General features: G+C 44.8%; 1 protein-coding gene across 1 annotated transcript in view; it reads left to right on the forward strand.

The window, feature by feature from the left end:
• Positions 1–4778: 4778 nt before the first annotated feature.
• Positions 4779–24829, forward strand: part of LOC105098455 (ectonucleotide pyrophosphatase/phosphodiesterase family member 7) — a 32249-nt gene continuing 12198 nt past the window's right edge. Inside the window, exons 1-2 of the mRNA XM_031471190.2 lie at positions 4779–5079; positions 19329–19474. Coding sequence (XP_031327050.1) covers positions 4779–5079; positions 19329–19474 — 447 coding nt within the window. The remainder of the gene's footprint in view (positions 5080–19328; positions 19475–24829) is intronic.

Here is a 24829-nt window from a genome sequence, read left to right on the forward strand (position 1 = left end):
CCCAAGGTGCATCCATGGCCAGGCAGAACCTCAACTCTACAGCACTCAACGGAAGAAAGAAATTAGAGTGTCCTACATGCCAGTTTTTCTCTTGCTTGACTTCAGCGCCATCATAAGCGGACCCTATCAGAGTTCACATCCCTTGAGAAGCATTGTAATTGATCTTTGGATTAATCAGTAAGTATCTGAATCCACAGCAACAGTCTGTGCGTAGGAAATGTTCAGCTCATGGCAGGTTTTTCTTTTCTGCTAAATCATGCTGAGAGAACCATAGTGAAAATTTGTATTTTAAAAAAATGTTTAAAGCCCCAATCATTAACAAATTTAACAGGATGCATCTCCTAATCCTTTCCTTTCATCATGAACATCTCTTATTTTTTCAGCCTAATGCCCCCCACTTCTATTGAGACTCCCACTTCTTCCTAGCCTAGTCATGTGGCTCTAGTGGGGGCTACCATGTTCTTACATGACTCCGCCCCCTTGGCCACAGTTGATTGGTCCAGAGATGAGCATACGACCCAAACAAGCCAATCAGATTTCTTCCCTCAGATTTGTTTTTCCTAGGTGGAAGTGGAAAAATATAATCATGCTCTGTGATGAACAGGAATTGTGGAATGAGACAAAGAGGAGCGTTTGTGGCCACATTCCTCACCTTATGGAAAAAGCCAATCCTGAGTGAGAGAAAATTAAAGTGATATGTAAACAAAGGCAGACACAGAGATGCAGAGAGAGATCTGGTGGTGTGTGAGTCCCTGGTTCCTGGAGCCCAGCTGTATCCCTGCCTTTTTGCAAAGTGGTTTCAATGACATGACATTTGGGAAATTATGCCCAAAAAGGACTCTTGCAGATGCCATGTCCATAGCTGATTTGTAGTCACCATTCTAGTACTGCATGCACCCCATTTTAGCCTCCTTCCCTTCCTTGAAGCACTTCCCTATGCCCCTATGGGTGCTCTCTGGGGTCACCTCCCAAATAAACCACTTGTGCTCCCATCCTTGTTTCAGGGTCTGCTTTAAGGGAAAGCCAGACTAAAGTATGATCCCTTTTCTTACCTACAGTAGTAAGATGTGGGTTTCTGTCACTTGAAACCAAGAGTTCTGAATATTAACTTCTGCTGGGATGATTCCCAAAATGTGTTTGGAAATTTCCCCATCTCTACTCCAGTGATTATGTCAAAAGTATGTAGATTTCTTAACAAAGTTTAGTGGTGTTCTTGATCAACCGTAAGTTTCACAAAATGGACTGCACCTCCATAACAGTACCCCATGACTGATACGACAGCCATGCAAAAGACAGTAAGAGTCAGAGATGACTCTACTGGACTGGCAAAGAAGAATCTAGTCCAGGGTGGCATGGTTTGGAGAGGCTTCTGAAACTGTGGAACCCTCAAGCCTGCATGAGCCATAGCTGAGTACGAGGACAGCTTGAAAACATAGCAGCAGGAAGGGATTGACTCTCTCCTCTATATTTCATCCTCCACCCCATCCAGAATGCTCAATAAATATTTGCCAAAACAGATGATGGATTGAAGCCTTCCAAACCAGAACTCACCAAAGAGAAACCAAGATACGCTACAATGCTGTGACCATAAGCATCACAGTGACTACAATGAGAATCCTCTCTAACCACCTCCACTAAGCTCTGCTGATTACATCAAATGTTGCACTTTGGGGGAGTTTCAGTGGACATGGTGGATTGTTGCATGACTGCTGGTTATTTTTCGCGTGTTTCCAAAATATTGAGATATGTGTGACTTGTCCCTAAAAGGGCCTAAGTGATTAACATGCAATTCCCAAAGGGCCAAACCACTTAGTACAAGTTTTCACATTCTCTCAAAACATCTACATACCAGGTAGGTACTCAAGGTTCTCTCCAGACTAAAGAATGCCCAGTCTTGGACAGTCCTGATCCTGGTACCAACAGCAGCTCTCCTCCAGGCCTGGCTTTCTCAGAGTATCATACGTTGTTCTTTGCCACCAAGGGTAACCAGGGACATCAACTAAAGATAATAATGTTTTATTGGCCCTCAATCATCTGTCCTTCCCACGTGCTGGAAGGAGTGCCAAGTCCAATTTGTTCAAGCACAAAATAGCATTATTGGCATCATCAGATCTGATAACAAAACTATCAGTGGCAGTTTATTATCGTACTAAAAGCAATATCTGTTGACTATTTACAGTACCAAGGACCAATCCTACTGCATTAGCCAGGATAGACTAGGTTGTGCCCCAGTAACTAATGAACCCTAAAATGTCAGTGGCTTGGCAACAATGGCTGACTTCTCACTTCTCTATTGGGTTAGCTGGGGACTACGTAGCAACATGGTCACTCATGGATACAGAATGATGGAAATTCTACCATCTCAACACAAAGCTTCCACAGTTACTGTGGCAGAGGATGAGAGGGTGAGATGGTTATGCACCAGCCCTTGAAAGCTTCAGGCTGGAAGTGATACACGTGGCTTCCCGTCACAACACATGGGCCAGGATTACAAGGAGGCTGGGAAGTGACAGGGAGCCCATGGATGGCTTCCTGCCAATTATCTCACTAGAGCCTCACAGCCTTAGGAAATATATCATTACTCCTTACAGAGAAGGAAACCGAGGCACAGAGAGGTTATGGGACTTGCCCCCAGTGTCACAGATGGTAAGTGGCAGAGAGACGCAAGCCCAGGCCTGCAAGCTACAAAACACTCTCAACTACTTTGCTGCATACTCATCACAAACTTCTACAGAATCCCCTCGTGTAGGAAAACGCCATGCTAGCTAATAGGAGAAGCCAAGCTATGCAAATACAAAACGGAGCTCCCCTGACACACCACCTCCTCATCCCAAAAATTCAACCTACGTGAATACCTGGAACAGAACTCTCAGGCAATTTCAGGAAGGGCGAAATGGATCATCTCTTCTGGGTCTGATATCCAGCCCACAGTCCACCCACATCAAGATAAAAACCTTCCAAAAACTTCACCTGAAAACCTGGGTAGATTGTCAACTCTTGTCACTGGAAAACCCATTGGTGACATCTTTACACAATTCACAGATATTTCTAAAGCTGTGAAGGTAAATGTCATCCATGTACCCGTAGGAAGCAACCACAGACAGATCTGTTAGGAGACTGTTTTCATATCCAAAGAGCAGCTAAGTGATGCTTCCAACAGGCTAATTCCTCCCAGCCTGCAAAAGTCTAGCACCACCTTCTCCAGGGAGCCCTCCCCTGCCTGGCTTCTGGTTAGGACCTTCTTCTTGTGTTCCCACATTTCTTCCCACATGCACCTCTGGCAGGGCCTTTCCATCACATGTCACCTTTTATTTGTCTGCCTGTCCCCTGGACTCTGAGCAAACTCATGGGCAAACTGCATCTATACTTCTGTGTCTCTGACACCTAGCACATAGTATGTGCTCAATAAATGTGGGGTAGATGGGTAGATGCTTAAGCCTGTTCAAAGCAATTTGTTCCCTTGAGGAATTTAACCCCCTGTGCTCAGCAAGCATGTAGCCAAGTATTGAAACTATAGTCCTGGCCTCACTTCCACTGTGTGAACTTGGAGTGGTTCCATAGCCTCTCTGAGCTGTTTTTCAGCTACAAAGTAAAAGATACGTTGTAAAAATTAAATGGAAAGCAGAGGGTATTCAAACAAAAGCTCACACACAAATGTTCACAGCAACATTATTCACAATAGCCAAAATGTGGAAACAACCCAAATGTCCATTAGGCAGTGAATGGACATATAAAATGTGGTCCATCCATACGATAGAATGAAGCACTGACACCTGCTACAATGTGAATGAACCTTGAAAACATTATGCTCAGTAAAAGAAGCCAGACACAAAGGGCCAGATATTGTATGATTCCACTTAAATGAAAAATCCAGAATAAGTAAATCAAACAGACGGAAAGCAGATTAGTGGTTGCTGAGAACTGAGGGAGGAAGGAAGGAGGAGTGACTGCTAATGGTCTCCTTTTTAGGTGATTAAAATATTCTGAAAATAGATAGTGACAATGTTTGCACAGCACTGTGAATGTGCTAAATGTCACTGAAACCGTCCACTTTCAAATGGTTTAAATGGTATGTTTTATCTTATGTGCATTTGATCACAATAATTTTTTTATTCTTATGGGGAATTTTCAACTAACAACCTTTGTAGGATTTTAAAAAATATCGAATGAGAGAGAATAGATGTTGTATATGCAAGTCCCAGTCCTCATGGGCAATCAATCCATGGTGGCTGTTTTCATATTCATAATGAACAGTAATTTGTTCTCCTTATAAAAACAGGCTATATTAAGCAAAGGAAAGCACCAACATAATTTGCTCTCCAAATGTTCACAACAGTGGAATTCGTATAAAAGTCCAAAATATTCACACGGTTTGCCTTTTGTTATTGTCATAAAGTATACGTAATATTTAGCATTTTTTATCGTTGTGTTTTTTCATTTGTCTTTTTAGGGAAAGGGAGGGGAGGTAATTAAGTTGTTGGTTTTTTTTTTTCAGTGGAGGTACTGGGATTGAACCCAGGACCTCATGCATGCTAAGCATGCACTCTACCACTGGGCTATATCTGCCCCCCCCCACTTTTTACCATTTTAATGTACACAGTTCAGTAGCATTAGTGCATTCACAGTCTTGCGCAACCACCACCACCATCTGTCTCTAGAACCTCTCCATCATGTCGAACACACCATCTTGCTTCGCTCCTGGTGTTCTGATCCACAACAGAGCTAGGGCAGAATTATCAATTTGGACTTTGCCCAACCATAGATAAAAAAGGGAGAAAATGGGAGCGGGCTGTGAACTCAGCGATGTGAGCGTGGGAGGCTCTGGTGACATGATGGGGCCTGGGGCCCTCACGCTGCTGCTGCCCGTCCTGCTGGGCTGGGCCAGCTGCCATCCCATCCCAGGGAGGAAGAGCTTCCACAAGTTGCTGTTAATCTCCTTCGATGGGTTCCGCTGGGACTATGATCAGGACGTGGACACCCCCAACATGGACCACCTGGCCCAGGAGGGCGTGAAGGCCAAGTATCTCACACCACCCTTCGTGACAATGACTTCCCCATCCCACTTCACTACCATCTCGGGTAAGCTCCACCCCTCAGCCAGCCCGCTATGCCAGCAAGAGCCCAGCATCCCTCGTTCCCTGAAACAGAGCCAATTCTCAGTCGGCTCTGGGGAAGCAGCCCATGCCACTTGGGGTCACCCCCTAGAAGAAGCACTAGCTTAGAATATCCAGGGATGTGCAGGGCTGTTTCTAGAACCCAAGGGCTATGGAGCCCCAGCCTGCAGACAGAATGAGGACCACGGCTGCAGCCTCCTAAGGAATCTCCCAGATGTCCACGCCCACCCACCCTTCACCCTGCCTTTCACACCGTGGCCAGTGATCTTTCTTAAAAGTAAAAAATTTAAAGAATTTTATAAAAATAATAAGACATTAATGTTTATAGAACTCAATTAGACCAGGTCACTCCCCTACCTAATACTGGCAAGTTGGAACGACACCAGTGCTCTTTGAAGAGAAATTTTATCTTTTGGTGGCCCAAAAGTTCCCCACAGCCTGTGCCTCCAGCCAGCCCCCACCTGCCTCAGGGCCTTTGCCCAAGCTGGCCCCCCAGCTCACCCGGAGCTTGTAGTCCAACAAGGGGGACAGATGCTGGACAAGCAAACATGCTAATAGATGTCATTACAAGTAAGAGAGGCACAAAAAAGGGAGAGCTTCTCTGGGAGAAGACAGCAAGGGCAAACTGACTTGAAGTCGGAGAGGCAGGCAAGTGCTCTCTGAAGAAGAGGCAGATGACCTGCAAGTGAAAGAGACCTTAGGAGTCCAGAGGAAGGAAAAATGTTCCAAGTGGAGGGAACAGCATGTACGAGGTCTCTGTGGCAGGAAGGAATGTAACTGTTCCAGAATCCCAGTCACCACTAAGCAAATAAAGAGAGTCCAATCTAAAAGAGAGGCAGAGAAGAAAGCCATCGGGATGCAAAGGATTTCATTACAATAAGACTAACAGTAGCTTCCATTTCTCCAACGTGAGCCTGAGGCCAGGCTCCATGCCAATGCTTTGCCTCCGTTCTCTCCAGCATAATACTGCAAAGCAAGTGTTGTCCCCATTCCACAGATGAGAAAACCAAGGCTCAGCAAGGCTGAGTAACTGACCAGTCACTCAGCCAGGGAGTGGGAAGGAAGAAGCCAGGCTTGGAACCAGGCTTGGGACCAACCCAGGCTTTGTCACATGGAGCTGGTTCTGCCCACTTCTGAGCCAGGAATCTGCAGACCCTCCCTCAAGTGACAGGGAGGGTGCTGGCAACATAAGCCTTACCCCAACCCAGAGAGCCACTCACTGGCGTCTGAAGGCAGCTCCAGGAACCTCTGACACGATAGGCAAACTGCTGGTGCCTTTTTGCAGGGAGAGGATTTCATCACTTCCACCAGACTCTCAAAGGGGCCCTTGAATCAGAAACTTAAAACACAAAGCTGAGCAACCATTCAGAGGGAGATGTGCTGAGAGAGATTTTCTACATGTAAACTCTCTGAGAGGCAAGTCATTCGGGGACTAATAGCACCAGGAAGCAAGAACTAAAGAGCCCTTTTCTGGAGAAAACAAACGACACTTCCCAACGGCATTAACTTCATAACACTTAAAAGATCTCCCAAGGGCAGATTCTGGGTCCCTGAATGCTGAGAATACAATGGGCACAAAATATTGTAAGCCATGCTCACCTTTTACTTATTCCCAGAAGGCACTTGATGAGAAGATATAAACAGTGAGAGCAAATTTTTTTAATTACAAAATCACCCCCAACTCCTCTCCTACGCTCATTGCCAGTAGGGAATGGAAACGGATATCAATTCAATGGAAGGTAATTTGGTGTCATCCCATATAATTATGAACACACAAACTTTCTTATCTGGCAAATCCACTTGTAGGACTTTATCCTACAGTTACATATTTGCTTAGTAGAAAATAATGTACATATAAAATTTTCATTGCATTAGTGTTTGTAACAAGAGAAAATAGAAACAATCTGACCATCCATACTGTCACCTTTAAAAGAAAAACTGAGGAAGCTCTTTGTGCCCAGTAGGAAGTTATCCTCAAGAAGATGGATTAAGTGACAAAAACAAGATGCAAAGAATATGTGTAACATACGTATACATATGCATGTGATGTACATGTGTATATAATATGTGTGTATATATATATATATGTGCATACAATTGCTTATAGATGCATAGAGGACTTCTAAATAAATAAACAAGAAATTGGTGACACTGGTTCCTCCAGGAAGGGGATGGAGTGGAAGGGAGACTTTGCACTATACATCCCATGTACCTTTTAGGTCTTGGACTGTGTGGACGTATTGCCTATAAATAACAAAATTTATATACAAAAAATAATCTTTTTAATTTACCTCTTGTGGAAAAAAACATATTCCCCTGCCCCTCTTATTTATAACCAACTTGCCATTTATTGAGCTGGTGAACATTCACTGCTTTAAAACAGGTCTCACAGCCTCAGCACTATTGACATTAGGGATCAGATGGTTCTCAGTGGTGGGCGCCATCCTGTGCACTGTGGGATGTTGAGTAGCATGCCTGGCCTCCACCTACTAGGTGCCAAGAGTGCCCCCTCCTCCCACTATGACCACCAAGAACATCTCCAGACATGGCTTAATGCCCACTGAGGGACAAACTGGCCCCCAGCTGAAACCCCTGTCTTGGGTGGCTGAATCACTACCTGGCTTACAAAAATGTTCAGCAGGTACCACGATTGTCATATCCTTTGACTCTTGTAACAGTGATAAGGAGTCAAAACAAGTGAGATACCCGAGGCCCATAAAAGTGCAAATTTGTCCCAAAGCCCCACACAGAGATTTGAACTCAGCCCTGGACAGCTCCAGACAGTCCTCTAATGTGCCTACAGCCCTCCGGTGTCTTTCCTTCTGATTAAGTATCTTTGAATGCTGCACATCCTCAGAGCTTCCAGGCAATGGGCGGTATCCTGAATATGTTGTATTAATGACACAGAAGCCACCTCGGACCCAGAAAAACTACCAGCATTTGTCTTCATGAGCTGGGCTCAAGCCGACCTCTGTCTGATTCCAGTGTGGAAAAGCATCATTCATAATAGAAAAAATAATGGATAAAAATCAGTGCTGCCGGCACCCAAAGACCTCTTCAGATTCCAGGGGGTAGGCTTGACAAGAAGTATGATAAAGGGGGCTCCCTTGGCCCAGTGACTAATTAACTAGAGTCTCGTGAACACCTCAGGGCAAGTTAACTCGGGGAAAGAAGTGAGGAGACGCGTGCTGCTGTACTGCTTCTCAGCTCAGCTGCATAAAGCGGCAGCTCCCATAAGGGCTCAGGTCTGAGGAGCCATGTAACCACCCCTCCAAGCTTTTTAGACAGAGTCCAAAGGGCCAGGAGCCAGGTGGTCCCAGGCAGGGAGCCCAGCAGGGAGAGACCATGCCCCAGGCATAACATTTAGCCAACTTGGCTGGTCAGGTCAGAACCCTGGGCCCCCCAGGTCCACATCTGGGCAGCAGGGCCTCCTCTTGCCTGGGGGCTGTCAGGTGAGCAGAATCTGAGTCCTCACCCCAGAGCCAGGATCACATGACCCTCCTCAGCTTTCCCGATGCTGGTGCAGAAAGTCTTCCCCAAGAGTTTTTTAGAGGGCTTATGATGCAGTCACCCTTTTGTTTGACGAATATTGTTTGAGCATCTCTGTTGGGCCAGGCGGTGTGGACAATTGCCAACTACACACTTATGTGTCTCCAGGGTCTTGCCACCTTTCCAGTGCTTGATGCACAGATCAGGCTCCTGTCTCTTCTGCTCCCAAATTCCACAGATCTTTTGGGGGGGTTGCTTCCTTCTCTCTGGAGCTCCACCCACTTTCTTGGGGATCCTTCTGTCTCTTTGTTTCCTTTCTCTGACAGCTCAGGGAATCAGGCAGGGAAGGTTTGTTCTTAGTCCCCTGTGTCCCCACCCAAACTTTTCTCTGCCCCTCAACTCCTCCAGAAGGGGTTGAGCTGGTGAAACCTCAAAGCCAGAAGAAGTCTCTGCTTTCCCCACTTTTTCCCATGGTATCCTCTCCTTGAAGCATGAAAAACAGAAGTCCTGGCTGTTTGAACGAAGGAAAGACTAAAGGAGAGAGGATTTTTAAAATAAAATTGGCTAAATATTCCATCTCATTATCTCTCCACATAAGAAAATCTTTGCATCCTTACAAAGGATGTGTTTTTCCTCCAAGTATTTGCCCCCCAGCATCATCTGTAAGACAGTGGAAGTGGGGCCTCTGTCTAGGATGGAGGGTCCCGAGACCAGGCTTTGGGGGTGATGTTCTCCCTCCAGCTCCCCAAGGCTGGGCACTGGGCAGGTCTGCATGTTGATCAAGCTGCAACCCTCCTGCATAAGACGGGCTATCACTTCCTCCAGGGTAGCTTTCTTCTTCCCACCTGGCTCCATCCCCCACCTTCCATCACTCCTTTTCTCCATGTACACACACACACACACACACACACACACACACACACACTCATACACACACGTAGAACACAGCACCTGGTAGTTTCTTAAAATGGAATGATGAGTGGGGGAAGGTTTACCTTGGTAGTAGAGTATGTGCCTGGCATGCACGAGGTCCTAGGTTCAATCCCCAGTACCTCCATTAAATAAATAAATAAAACCTAATCCCCCCCCCAAAATGTAATGATGTATTTGTTTTCTATGGCTGTGCAACAAATAACCACAAACTTGGCAGCTTAGAACAACACCCATTTATTATCTCTCAGGTTCCACGTCAGGAGTCCCAGCATGGCTGAATTTACTCCTCACAAGGCTGCAAAGTGTCAGCTGAGGTGGCATCTCTTCTGAAGCTCAGGGTCCTCTCCCAAGCTCATGCAACTGTTAGAAGACTTCATTTCCTTGAAGCTGTAGAACCCGTGGCAGCTGGATTCTTCAAGGCCAGCAGGAGAGTGTCTCTCTCCTCCTGAGCCTCTGCCAGGGGCATACTTGATTAGGCCAGGCCCACCCTGGAAGAACTCCTTTTAATTAACTCAGAGTCAACTGATTATGCGCCTTTGTTACATCTGCAAAGTCCCTTAAACTTTTGCATGTTCTATTGGTTAGAAGCAAGTCACAGGTCTCACCCATGTGCAAGAGAGAGTTACACAAGGCGTGTATATCTGGGGCAGAAATCTTGTGGCCATCTTAATTCCGCCTACCATAAACAGTTCCTGGATGGGGCTTAGATAACTAGGGGGTTAGCATCAGTCTTTGTGTAAAGGCAAAGGTAACAGGTGATGGTGCCCCAGCATGGAGCTCTAGAAAGCCCCAGGGACCTATGCTCTAACCCCTGAGACCCAGGGGCCAATGCAAGAGGAGCACTGAATGACCATGGAGGCAGGAATCCCCACATCACAGTGTGTCACCCCATCCATATGAGACTCTTTCTGTTGCTTAAGTGAAGGTAAGGATGATGATGATGATTTTGAAGAAGCAGGAGGAGGAAGAGGAGGCTTATTAATTTGAATGTACCTATATTGATTTCTTAGGGTTACCGTAACAAAGTACCACAATCTATGTGACTTAAAACAACAGAAATTTATTGTCTCATGGTTCTGGAGGCCCGAAACTTGAAATTAAGGTGTCAGTAGAGCCACACTCCCTCTGAAAGCTGTAGGAATCCTTTGTCTCTTCTTAGCCTCTTGTGGTGTGCTGGTAATCTCTGGCAATCCTTGGCTTGTAGGTGCATCCCTCTAACCCTCCGTCCAACCCATGAAGGTCTTCCTGTGTTCCTGCCTCCACGTGGCCATCTTCTTACACGGACACTAGTCACTCAGATTAGGGGTCCACCCTACTCCAATATGACCTCACCTTTGCAACGACCCTATTTCCAAATAAGGTCACATTCTAAGGTTCTGGGGTTTAGGACTTCAACGTACCTTTTTTGAGGACCACAAGTAAACCCATGACATCTTATAACACATAATCGATAGCTACAGGCATAGCTACATCCCAGATCCTCAAATTATGCCATCAGAACAATCAATCTGTCTCTCTTTACCTCTCTCTCTGCTTCTCTATTTCTCTTTCCTAAGAGTGAACACAGAATTCCCAAGACTGACTCTCATAGTGCCATTCTGCTTCTCAGAACCAATCTCTCTGGCCAGGGGGATGGAATGATGCTAAGCACCCAAGCTGGGACCACATGCTTACCCTCAGGTCAAGGTGTGGGTGGCAAGCCCCACACAAACCATGTCACTCATGGGGTGCTAGCAGGTCCCCAGTGGAAAATCAGGGACTGTTATCAGAGGGAGGAGCAAAAGAAGGACTACCACCCAGCCTGGGCCCAATGGTGTAGGGACAGGGGGTTGCAGTCTGGTGACCCAGTACTGAGACCCAAGAAATCCCAACTCCATCCATGGGGCTTCCCACAGGGCACGGGCTCCCGGTGGATTCAATGACCACACCTCCCAGCTCTGTCCCTCCGTATCCCTGAACTCTGTCGTAATTCCCCTCAGATCTTGCCGAAAGCCATTCTCTGGGGGCGAGCAGCTCATTCTGCTAGTTTAAATCACCCAGTTCCCTCTCTCTCTCCAGAAGCCTGTACTTACTGCTCCATCACTGGTAATGACAATGAACATTTTTGCAATCTCAGTTTTTATTGCAAAGTGATTAAGGACCAGCAAGAATAAGTTATGCTGCTGAAGCTAAGGAAATCCCACCAAGCAAATAGTGGGTGGATAGGAAGTCTTATGGTGACAGCGTGTGTTTCCTCCCCCAAGGAACTGATTGAAAATAAGAAGCTATCACCACCATGTTTCAGACAAAAGCCAGTCTGACAATTTTAGATCTAGTCAATGGATATGGCCTAGGGGCGAAAAGGAAACAATCCATAACAAGAAGAAGGTCGAGAATAATGCCAATGAGGGCCTCACAGTTCCACATTTCCTCCTTTCTTTAAAGGACACTCAATGGCATGCTCAGGGCCCCTGGTGGCCAGAAATAAAGCCTCTCCCTATTCCAGAGACCCCAGGGAAACCCCCAAAACTAGAACAACCTCTTATAGCTGTGTAGATTGTGTAGTGCACAATTCTGAGATGGTTGTTCTCAGGAATACTTTGTAGGTGGTGCCCCCCAGAGGTGTGAGGGCACAATTTGCACAAATGAGGAGTCACTTATGTTCTATCCCAAAATCAACCTATAAGAAGTAAAAATTCCTCATAGATGTTGTAATCAAATGCACTTGGATAATCTTCAAGATTAGATCAGGCTTTCTCAGTGTCCTGTTATTGGCGTCTGGGGCTAGATCATTCTTTGTCTTGAGCAGGGCGGGAGGGGGGCTGTCCTGTGTGTTGTAAGAGTGTTTAGCAGCATCCCTGGCCTCTACCTACCAGATTCCAGCAGCATCCCTCCCCTTGTCAACCAAATGACAGATGTCCCTCCAACACCAGCCATTTCCAAGAGGGGAGAGAAAAATGAAGTCATGGGGGAAAAAAACTGAAAATAAGGAAGGCTGGGAAACCAGGACATTTCCTAACTTTTCATTATGGAAATTTCCAACATGTAGAAAAAGCAGAGAAAATTGCACGGTGAAGCCCTGTGTACCCAGCACCAAGCTGCAGTCTTGTTCCTTTGTCCCCACCCAATTGCCTTCTTTCCTCCTTTCTTCCTTCCTTCTTTCCATCATGAATCTTTTAAAGCAAATTTCAGACATTGTGTCATTGTATCCATAACACATCACCATGCAGTTCTAACCTAAGGGTTTGCTTTGGTTTGTTTTTACAAAATCTCCACATCATATTTAACAGATTTGACATGAAGAAACTAGTAGGATTCTTGCAGGTGGAGAAAAGATCTAATTGCCACCTTAGAGTTTCTCCTACTAGTGCTTCATAAATTTGAACATGTATATGAACCACCTGGGGGAGGTCAGGTTAAAATGCAGATTCTGGTTCAGTGGGTCTGGGGTGGGGCCTGAGAGTCTGCATTTCCAACAAGCTCCTAGGTGATGCCAATCAATGCTGCAGGCCCACGCATCATACAAGAAGAAGGGTCGGCTCCAAATGCCAGAGCAACAGAGTGAAAAATCATGACCGCTCTGGATTCCAAGGCTTTGAAAGGAGACACTGGAACCACTTGAGACTGAAGGCACAGGTGTGCTCTAACAAAGCACCATAAACAAAGTCTTTAGAGGCCAGAAGCCCAAAATCAGGGAGTCACTGGGCCGTGTTCCCTCTGGAGGCTCTAAGGGAGAAGTCTTCTTTGCCTCTTCTGCATCTGGTAGCTGCCAGCATTCCTGGGCTTGTGGCCATATCACTCCAAACTCTGCCTCTGTGGTCACATTGCTTCCTCCTTTTCTGTCTGTGTCTTCTCCTCTTCTGCCTCTTATAAGGACATTTATCTTTGGATTTAGAGCCCACACAGATAATCCAGGACAGTCTCCTCAGCTCAGAATCCTTCACTGAATTATGTCTGTAAAGACCCTGTTTCCAAATAAGGCAACACTTGCAGGTTCTGAGAATAAAAATATGGACATATTTTTGGGGAGGGACAGGGGGCACTATTCAGGCCACTACCCCAGTAAGGGGAAAAATGAAGTGAGAAAAAAATGCAGAAGAGAGGACAGATCCTGTCTCTGTGACAGTGGCCAGGAAGGCAGGCCAAGGGTAAAACTGTGTGTTAATAGGGTTCCCAGATGGAATGCAGGTGTAGCCCTCTGCTTCCAGCTTCTTCTTTTTTTTTTTTTTCTCCAGCTTCTTGAAGAGAGAACATTTCTGCTTCTGACAGCAGATGAAAGGGAGAGGTGGGGAGCAAGAATGCCGTTCCCTGTTGGCCTCGTTCCTGAGAATTCGTGCCTCTGCCTTAGGGCCATTCTCAAACCTTGTTCAAGGATAGAATGATTTATTGATGGCCATAATTAAAAAGCAATGTCAGAAAGAAGCAATGTCAGCACTTTTCATCTGCAGTTGCACATGAGCGAGAGCAGTTTGGCAAAATGGGCACTAGAGTCTGATCTCCCTGTCCAGAAAAGGGCTGCCATCGTGTGATGTGGTGTTGGGGTCAGGCCTCATCTCTGTAGCAGGAGTTGATAAGGTTTTACATTCCCACAGGTAAACTGAGACACCTGTTCTCATTTCCAGCACTTCTGTACTGACCCAGTGGATTTTCAACAGGTGGCACTCCAGGTGTGTACACCTGGAGTGTGGTTTTGAGCCCCTGTGGGGGTTGTCTTTCCATCACTGTCTTGGCTGTTGTTCTAAATGAGCCTGCCCACACAAGACTGGAGCGTTGGGTTGATTTAAGGTGGTTGGTTGACTTGATTTAGCAGCTGTTCTTCCCCACTGATTTCATCCTAGCTGGTTCGTAAGACCTCTCTTCTTCGGTTTTGGGAATGTGAACTTAATGAAGCTCTGGACCCCACAAATCAAGAGGAAAATGAGGATATGTTTACAGCTTAATATGTTAGGTTAGTTCAAAGGAATAAGTGAATGGCACATAGGAGGTTCTTAAATTATTGTTAAATAAACGAATGCATGAAAGTGTGTATATGCCCAAATGGACTATTGGCAAATAGTTACTGTTCCACCTGAAAAGAGTAAGTAGGAACTGAGCAAATGTTTGGGGAGAGGGAGAGCTCTTATTGAGTGTATTGAGTAATGCATTTTTTTTTTGATGGAGGTACTGGGGATTGAACCCACGACCTCATGCATGCTAAGCATGTGTTCTACTACTGATCTATACCCTTCCAAGACACCTGTTATGCATTTTAATTCCACTAAAGTTTTATTTCATAGGTTTATTTAATTATTATTTATAGGTTTATGTTAATCCCACTACAGTATTTTTTCCCAGATTGACTTTGGACTAAATCAAGATCTGCTTCCTACTGGTTCAGTTCATACCTGGCCATGTACAAAGCAGGCAGAGGGTGGGAGGGAGTTCAATTAAATCCAACAAACATGTGTTGAATGGCTGCTAAGGGCAAAGCTCAATGCTTTGTGCCAGGGAGACACCAAAATAAATGAGGGGCATCCCTACTACTCTCAGCCACAGCCTGCTGTGGGAACAAGGGTTGTAAGAAACAGAAATCCATTCTTGCTAGCTCAAGGGAAAGGACCGCAAGGTGAGGCTCTAACAGGCAAACTCATGAGCATGGGAACAAAATTAGAGGGAATCAGGGAATAGAAACTGCAGTTATAGAAGCCAAACTTCCTTCTGGTTCTCAGAAGCCCCATGGACTTGCTTACCTCTGCTTCTCTCACTTCCAACCACCTTTCTCTTTTTGCCCCTGGATCATCACAGGAGACAGCAGAGCCCACCACCAGCTGATTAGTTACTACATATCTTGGTTCAAGTCTTGAGAAAGAATTGGGTTTCCCACCAACCAACTGAACACAGGGAGGGGACGTAGTATAAATATGGTGCCTAGCCTTGCCTTCCAGCAGGGTCTCTGTGTAGGGAAATTCCAAGAAAAGGTACCTGTGAGCACTGCAGGCACCCCAGAATATGCTCTATTTTTAACTCTCTGTCTCCCCCCGCCCCCAGCTAGAACGTAAATACCACAAGGTAATCTGTGATAGTACTTGTCTCAAAATGTTTGAGAAAGGGAGGGGGAAAGGAAGGGGTTGGATCAAACTTTGGACTTCCTGGTTTCCTAAATTCACTCTGCAAGTATTTGAGAAATAAACATCCGTCCCTGAGAACCAAAGGAAGGAGCTGAATCTAGCTAGGTTTGTTCCCAGACCTGAAATGCTCTGCTGGATGAATTACCTGCACCTCGCCTTAACAGACAGTGTGGGAGTATGCACTGTACCCCGATTAAAGCATAATTAGCAAGCAGCAGGAGTCCCATTCACTAGAAGAGCTCATCCTACTTCCTGTTTCACTTGCATAATTATCCATGTCTTTGCCAGACACTGAAATGACAGCAGAGAAGACTCCCAGAATGACAGAGTCAGAAAGGCCCTTGGAAATCATTAACCCTGCTCGTTCTGTAGGTGGGGAAACTGAGGCACAAAGAGAGAGCAAGGGCTTACAAGAGCCAAGACCAGGGGTCCTGCCTCCGAGTCCAGCCCCCCTTCTGCAGCACTGTGTGACCCAAGTGAAACCAGATCCTTTGCAGTCTCTGGAAATCCAGGCACAGCCAACAGTGTCGCCTTCATGTAGTTTTTCCAGCCAGGTCCCCGACTGTCTCCAGAGTAGAAAATGCAACTTAAGGACAACTGAGCTGGCTTCTCCCTGCATGTTTCTTGGCTTCTTCTCTTCTGTCTTGTTTTGCCCATGTTCCAAAACTGGCCCTTGACAGGCATAAAGAGGCTTCAGCAGCAGGGGGGAGGAACCAACTGGGCACAGAAAACCTCTGCTGGGTCATGAGTGATCCCCGGGCACTGATTGGATTTAGAAAATGACTTTGTCAGGGTGGAAATAACCCAAACACCAGGGAGATGGTTCCCTTTGTACAATTACTGGGATGTGCCATGTGCCAATGGAAGGGTCATGCTCCCCGAACTCATTTTAGGTTAGTATTACTTGGGTAATACTGCTTTAGGGGGAAATGGATTCTACGATTGGCTCCCAGGCTAGTCTACTTAACTAGTGTTATAAATGATCTCTGGGTCCCAGGGCATGGAAGCCAGAATCCATAGGGTGCAGGAGGAGGAAGTTTCTGTGTCCACGGCTTCCTCCAATTCCTCCTCCCACATCCTCCCAGTGGCTCTAGATCCCGAGGTTTCCCCAGATACTGGAGTGATCCAGGTTTTGACAGCTGTCTGCCCTTCCCCTGGTCCCTAAAGGGCAATCTGCTAGAATTAATCCACACGCACATGTGAATGACTAACAGCCCCTGAATCGGGGGTTCTGACATTTTAGTGGGCACTAAAACCACAGGGAGAGGTTGTTAAAATGCAGACTCCTGGACCCTACCCTACAACTGTGGTTTCAGCAATGGCTAGAGTGAGGACCCAGGAATCTGTGTTTTTAATAAGCAACTCAATTGATTCCAATGTTGATGGTAGAAAACACCGTGGAGAAACACTAGAATAGGTGAAATGGCAGGTGTTCATAATTCCAGGGTGATTTGCTCTTTACTGGGTGGAGAAAGTCACACAGAACAGGATCCAGGATATTACAGGCTTAAAGGGAGGGGTGCGGGCAGTAAAGGCCAGCTGCTCCCTGGGTAAATTATCTCTGTGCTTCCATTTCATCTGCTGTGATGGTATGGCTCAGTCACCAGGAAGCTGTAACAAGAGGGTTCCTTATAGATTTCAGAAGACTTCCATTATTCATTTGTAAGGCTCCAAAGATTCTTGCCCATTTGGGCTCTGCCTACCCCTAACAGAGTACTCTCACTCAGGGTACACATAGGCTGCAATGCTCAACATCTTCAGGCATTCAGGAAATGCAAGTCAAAACCACAATGAGATACTTCACACTCACTAGGTTGGCCATAATCAAAAAAGGGAAAATAGCAAGTGTTGGCGAGGATATGGGGAAATTGGACCCTTGAACATTGCTGGTGGGAAGGTAAATGATGCAGCCATTATGGAACATAGTTTGGTAGTTCCTCAAAAAGTTAAACACAGAATTACCATATGATCCAGCAATTCTACTCCTAGGTATATACCCAAGAGAACGGAAAGCAGGGACTCAAAACAGATGCTTGCACATGAGTGTTCACAACAGCATTATTCACAGCAGCCAAAAAAGGGAAATAACCCAAACGTCCATCAACTGATGGATGGATAAACAAATCCTGGTCTATCCACACAATGGAATATTATTCAGCCATAAAAAGGAATGAAGTACAGATTCATGCTACGGCATAGACGAAGCTGGGAAACATAATGCTCAGTGGCAGAAGCCAGAAACAAAAGGTCACATATTGCATGAGTCCATTTCCATGAAATGTCTGGAAGAGGTGAATCCACAGAGACAGAAAGCAGATGAATGACTGCCAGGGGGCAAGGAAGTGACAGCTAATGGACAGAGTCTCCTTTTGGGAGGATGAAAATGTTTCAGAACTGGAAATAGGTGGTAGTGGCACAATTGTGAATGTACTAAATGTCACAGAATTATTCACTTTAAAATGATAATGGTTAATTTTATGTTAATTTTACTGGGATGGGGGATGCCGGGCAGGAGCATGGGCTGTAATCAAACTTCCCAGGTTCCATACCAGCTCTGCTGCATGACCCTGAGCAAACTCTGTCTCAGTTTCCTGCAAAGGGGGAAAGCTCTAAGGAGGAGCTATCATAGTTCCCACCTTGCCGGGCTGTTGGGAGCTTTAGATGAGTAAATGTTCCCAGGTACTCAGAAAAAGACATTGGCATGTGGTGTGATGGGAAACATATGCTGTGATTCCATCACACAGACCCCCACCCCCTGTTATACATGCCAACCAAGGCTTGTTCAAGTTCACAAAGCAAGTTCAGAAGCCAAGTCAGGGTTGGCACTCAGTTCTCATAGATTCAAAGTCCCTGCTCTTCCCCTGTCAACCACCTGATGTGATCCCTGACCAGGAATCTTAACACCCCAAGGCCCCAGTCCCTGACAGCAGCACAACTTCTTTCTGACAACCCCACACGTGGTTGGCTGTCAGGCCTGCCTACAAGGCTGAAACGATAAAGCAACAACTGTTTTTGCTTCTTTCCCATTCAAAGCCTTGGTCCATCTTGGGGGACTTTACCTACCAGCAGTCTCACAGTGGGTTTTTTCCCCCATATTTGGTTCAATTCCCATGTTTTCAATAACAATCTAGCTTACTCACATTCCCCAGTATCTGCCTTCCTCTCTTATGTAGAGAGAAGTAAGTCTACACCCATCTACATCTAGATAACCTTCCTGATTCCACTGGTTCCCTCACTGCAGCTCATGGGAGTCCTAGGAAGAACCCTGGGATGTTTGCCAAGAATTAGGCCCACTGGATACTTGATATAGAATCAGATCATCACAAGCAGATGAGGAAAATCATCCCACAAGAAGTGTCCAAATACCAGGCTCTTAGCTTCTGGACACAGAATAACCCAAAGGAACTTGGTCTCCCTGCACCCGCCTCCCTCATCAGCTTCAGCAGCCAACACCAACTTACCCCAGGGCTGTGAGGTCTGTTTGAGGAAACAGATCCAATCTGGCAAGGGTGAGATGTGATGAACCCTTGCTTTGTGGCTACCAACATTTGTACCCCAAAGAAACAAGTCTGAAGCCTAGAGGGACAACCCCTGGATTAAGTGAGGCAACCTGGAGGATGTTGGGAAAGGTGATCTTAAGACCCCACAGACACTCTGGCAGCATCCATTCATATAACTTATCAACACCTTCTTCTTTATCCACAAGGTCGTTGGATTGAAGATCACGGAGTCATTCACAACATGATGTTTAACACAGAGACACTCAAGAAGTACTCCTACAAGACCACACAGAACAAGACTGAGTGGTGGGACAATGGTGTTCTTCCCCTCTGGATCACAGCCCAGAGACAGGTACCGTCAGAGACCCTGGGCTCACTTCTTGGGATGTCACCTCTCATTCTTGGGCATGTGGACAGTGGTTAGAAGCTGTGTGGCCTTGGGAAAGTGACTTAACCTCTCTAAGCATCTGTTTCCCTAAATGTGATGGGTGGTGGGGTATAGCTCAGTGGTAGAGGATGTGCTTAGCATGAACCAGGTCCTGGGTTCAATTCCCAGTACCTCCATTAAAAAATAATAATAGTAAAAAATTTTAATTTGATATAAGAAAATGAAAAGGAATATATGTATGACTGAAACATTATGCTGTACACCAGAAATTGACACATTGTAAACTGACTATACTTCAATTTTTTAAAAATGTGATATAGGGTTCATGATGATGTGCCTATTGAAAAGAATTGATGTAAGGATTAAATAAAATGTGCATTTAATGCATATCTCAGTAAGTTTTAGCTGTTATCGAAGGATGAGTCTCCATGAGGGCAGAGTCAGCATAATCATGATTGTACCTCCAGGGCTCATCATAGGGTCTGGACCCAACAGCTCTTTAATAAATATCTCTTTATACACTTGCCTTGGACTTAGGCATAAAAGCCCTTAGGAACAAAGTTGACCATTCAATGCATGAAAAGCTCTGATGAGAACATTTGCTTGAAAGTATCCCAGTGGCTATTCATTATTGCTTCAAAAAAGCAGATACTGTAATTGTGCATTTAACTTCCAGCCCCAAACCTATTGTCAGCTTCGTGTTTTCTCCATGAGCTTCCAAAGTCATCACTTCAGAATAGATCCTCCTCATCCTCCCCTAAGACACCAGCCTGGGCGCCAAAGCTACCCTTGGTCCTAACCCTGCATCTCTGTTCCCAGCCCACACTGTATATGTTACATGGAAAGAGGGAGTAATTGCAACAGCTCAGAATGCAGGCTGTGGACTTAGACTCCCAGAGCAGGATCTGACCAGCTCCACCCTTCTCCAGCTGCATGACCTTGGGCAATGACCTGCTCTTTGTGCTTGATTCTCCCCACTCATAGAATTAGGATTGTCAGAGTCCCTGCTTCATAGGATCATTGGGAGAATTAACTGAGATAATGCATGTAAGGTGCTTAGCACTAACTACCCAAAACTGTCATTCTGATAAATGGAGGCTGAATCATTTCAGCATGTCTTCAGCTGGTCATTATAGCTCTAAGCTAGAACTACCCAACGGAATATTCTGTGATGATGGACATGTTTTATTTTGCACCGTCCAATATGGAAGCCACAAGGCACAGGTGGTAATTGTGCCCTTGAAATATGGTTAGTGAGACCAAGGAACTGAACTTTTAATTGAATGTAATGCTAATTAATTTAAATTTAAATCTAAATACCACATAGACGCTACCATGTTGGAAAATACAGCTCTAGAAGGATCATAGCGGGCTGTCAGTGACCCTACTCTACCTCGGGTTCATTTTCTCCCCCTAACTGTTGGGCTCTAGATTCCTTCCTCTGCTGACACATTTTTAAACTTGGAGGCATAGACCATGCAAATAAAACCTGTCCTCCCAAGAAAATAACATCCATAACATTCACTATGCACCAGGCACTGATTTAAGTGTTTTATGTATATTAATTTATAACCCTGAAGTAGGTGCTAAGATTACACCCCTTTAACGGATAAGTAAAGTGAGGCACAAGGCGATACCATAACTTCTCAAAGTCACAAAGCTAGCAAGAGGCAGAGCTGGGATTTGAACTCACTCTGGGTCCAGCAACTCTTGTCTTTTTTTAATTGAAGTATAGTTGATTTGCAATATTGTATTAGTTTCTGGTATACAATATAGTGATTCAGTTATACATATATATTATTTTTCATATTCTTTACCATTATAGGTTATTACAAAATACTGAATATATGTGCTTCACCCTGTGCTATACAATAGAACCCTGTTGTTTATCTATTTTATATATAGTAGTTTGTATCTGCTAATCACATACACCTAATCTATCCCTCCCCTACCCCCTTTCCCCTTTGGTAACCATAAGTTTGTTTTCTGTGAGTCTGTTTCTGTTTTGTAAATAAGTTCATTTGTATCATTTTTTAAGATTCCAAATATAAGTGGTATCATGTGATATTTGTCTTTGACTTTCTTCACTAAGTATAATAATCTCTAGGTCCAACCATGTTGCTACAAATGACATTATTTCATTCTTTTTATAGCTGAGTTGTATTCCATTGTGTGTGCATGTAGATATATACATCACTTCTTTTTTCATAGGGGAGGTAATTAGGTTTATTTATTTTTTAATGGAGGTACTGGGGATTGAACCCAGGACCTGGTGCATGCTAAGCAGTCACTCTACCACTGAGCTATATGCCCCACCAATTCCACAACTTCTTTATCCAATCATTTAGGTTGCTGCCATGTCTTGGCTATCGTAAATAGTGCAGCTATGAATGTTGGGGGGCAGGTATCATTTCAAATTAGAGTTTTCTCCAGATATATGCCTGGGAGTGGGACTGCTGGATCATATGGTAACTCTAGTTTAAGTTTTTGAAGGAATTGCCATATTATTTTTCCATAGTGGCTACACAAAACTGCATTCCCACCAACAATGTAGGAGGGTTCCCTTTTCTCCACATCCTCTTCAGCATTTATTGTTTGTGGACTTTTTATTGATGGCCATTCTGACCAGTGTGAGGAGATACCTCATTGTAGTTTTGGTTTGCATTTCTCTGATAATTAGCAATATTGAATATCTTTTCATGTGTCTATTGGCCATCTGCATGTCTTCTTTGGAGAAATAGCTGTTTAGGTTTCTGCCCATCTTTCAATGGGGCTGTTTGTGTATTTTTGTTATTGAGTTGTATGAGCTATTTGTACATTCTGGAAGTTAAGCCCTTGTCAACTGCATCATTTGTAAATATTTTCTCCCAGTCCGTAGGTTGTCTTTTCCTTTTCTTTATGGTTTCCTTTGCTGTGCAAAAGCTTATAAGTTTAATTAGGCCCTATTTGTTTATTTTTGCCTTTACCTTGGGAGACTAACCTAGGAAAACACTGCTACAATTTATATCAGAGAATGTTTTGTCTATGTTCTCTCCTAAGAGATTTATGGTGTGCTGTCTTAGTTTAAGTCTTTAAGCCATTTTGAGTTTATTTTTGTGTATGGTGTGAGGGAGTGTTCTAAGTTCATTAATTTATATGTGCTGTCCAGCTTTCTCAACACTTCTTGCCAAAGAGTCTGTCTTTTCTCCATTGTATATTCTTGCCTTCTTTGCTGAAGATTAATTGACTATAGGTGTGTGGACAGCAAATCTTAACTCTTAACCATGATACAGTATTTCTTCTGTGGCCAAAGCATTTAGCCATGCATTTCAGAGTGAATCTTGTGTTTGCCTAGCTGCTAAGGAGGTCTGGATAGTCTTCCTGAATTCACTATTCAAAACTCAGGACCGCTCTTGCTATGAAATTTGTTCACTGGCATGAGGTTTCTGGTAACATTTTCTCATGCGTCCTTCTTGTCTCCTCGTCATTTATTTGCAGGACTTTGTTTCCTTCTGCTCAAGTCATAATCAGAGTACTTTTCCCCCTTGCTGAATTCATAAGTGGTGGTACAAAAAGAGGCTGATGCAGGGCCAGGCGACTGACAACATGCCACTCGTTTGGCAAGTGAATGTCAAGTTGGTGTATCGCGTTCTGCCACTGGCAACTCCCACCAGGGACAGGGCCATCCGTCAGCTCCCTGAGGAGCTGACACAAAAGCTGCTTTAGTCAGAGCAAACCTGCGGCCCCAGGTCAGCCCCCTGGAAATAGGGGAACAAATGCCAAATGCCATTCAGAGGCACATCTGCATTGCCAGGGAGGGCTGGAGGGTGGTCTGCCCTATATCCATCATTGGGGAAATCCATCCTTCTCCTGAGTCTCTTCCAGGCTGGCTTTGTGGAGATGGATGCATTAACTTTTAATAGGACGAGAATGTTTTCCTTCAGTGACACTAGTGCCACAGGAGCCCATCAAGATATGAGAATTGGTGTGTCTCAGTGGAGGATGCCTAGAAAACAGGATTCCTGACCACCTTTGGGTCCATTATCCATAGCCCACAAGCATATTCACACCCCATGAGGACTTCGCCAATGGTCAGGCTACAAACAGAGAGGCCCCATTGAGAGCAGGCTGGGATTTTAAATGAGCACCCAGGATAACTGAACGTGATCAATGGCTGACGTGTTTCACCAAGTTCAGAAGTCCTAATTCTCAGAGGAAGGCAGGCAGCCATGACTGTAAGACCCAAGAAAACCATAAAAACCTAGGGGCATGTTTATCCTCTCCATGGAAGAGCCACAAAACATAGTAAGATGTGAAACGGCAGAGGAATGACGTGGGTGAGATCCTCAGGGCTGCTAAGAGTCTGCAACAGGACCGGGTCCTCTGAAAGAGTGTCAGAGGGGGAGAAAATACAGAATCTTGGCCATCTAGCTTCCTTCTGTTCAGTGACTCCTCCAGAGCACAGGAAAGCAATGAAAACACTCAGAACCAACCTTGACTTCTGAATTTCAAATACATGGAATCCATCTCTTCCCACTCAGTCACTCCCTAGAGTAACAAACTCCTTTCTCTAAAACACACATACTCCCCCACAAAAGCACAGCTGTGATGAACACTTCACCAGCCTTCCTAAAACCCATGTGCCTTGTGACGTTAATTCTGTCACCTAAAGGAAGAGACAAGACAAAATGCAAAACCAAATGGAAACTCTTCCTTTGATGATTGGTTCTGAACAGTAGATTCTGTACAAAACCCAACAGTCAGGCTTTGCCCTAAGAAGTACCAACTCTTGTTTTAAAGAAGCAACTTAAGAATAATAGCCACACTTATGCAACACTACACTAAGGAAGAATAATGCACCTAATAAAACTAGCGATTTTCCGATTGCTAATGCTACTGGAAACACTGATTATGCTAATTAAAGGGTAGAATAGTAAATACCCACTCTTTTGCACCCAATTAAGTGCTCAGATTGCCTCTCAGAAGTGTTTGTTGAAAACAGCACTTTTGATTATCATAGGTCCCAAATAAACAGAGTCAAGTGAGTGTGTGTGTGCGCACATCACATACACATTTCTCTTTGGAGCTCATTTCACAAAGCAGCGTAAATCCTAAAAATCCTACGGGACCAAGCAAAAAGAATCATGGTTTCCTAAGACTACAGCTTTGGAATATCTTTCTCATCTTTCATTTACTTTATTATTTTATTTTTATTTTTTGTTGGGGGGTAGGTAGTTAGCTTTTATTATTTATGTATTTATGTATTTATTTAATGGAGGTACTGGGGATTGAACCCAGGACCTTGTACATGCTAACCATGCACTCTATCACTGAGCTATA

This window comes from Camelus dromedarius, chromosome 24 (genome assembly GCF_036321535.1).
Source record: "Camelus dromedarius isolate mCamDro1 chromosome 24, mCamDro1.pat, whole genome shotgun sequence".
In the NCBI taxonomy this organism is placed as follows: domain Eukaryota; kingdom Metazoa; phylum Chordata; class Mammalia; order Artiodactyla; family Camelidae; genus Camelus; species Camelus dromedarius.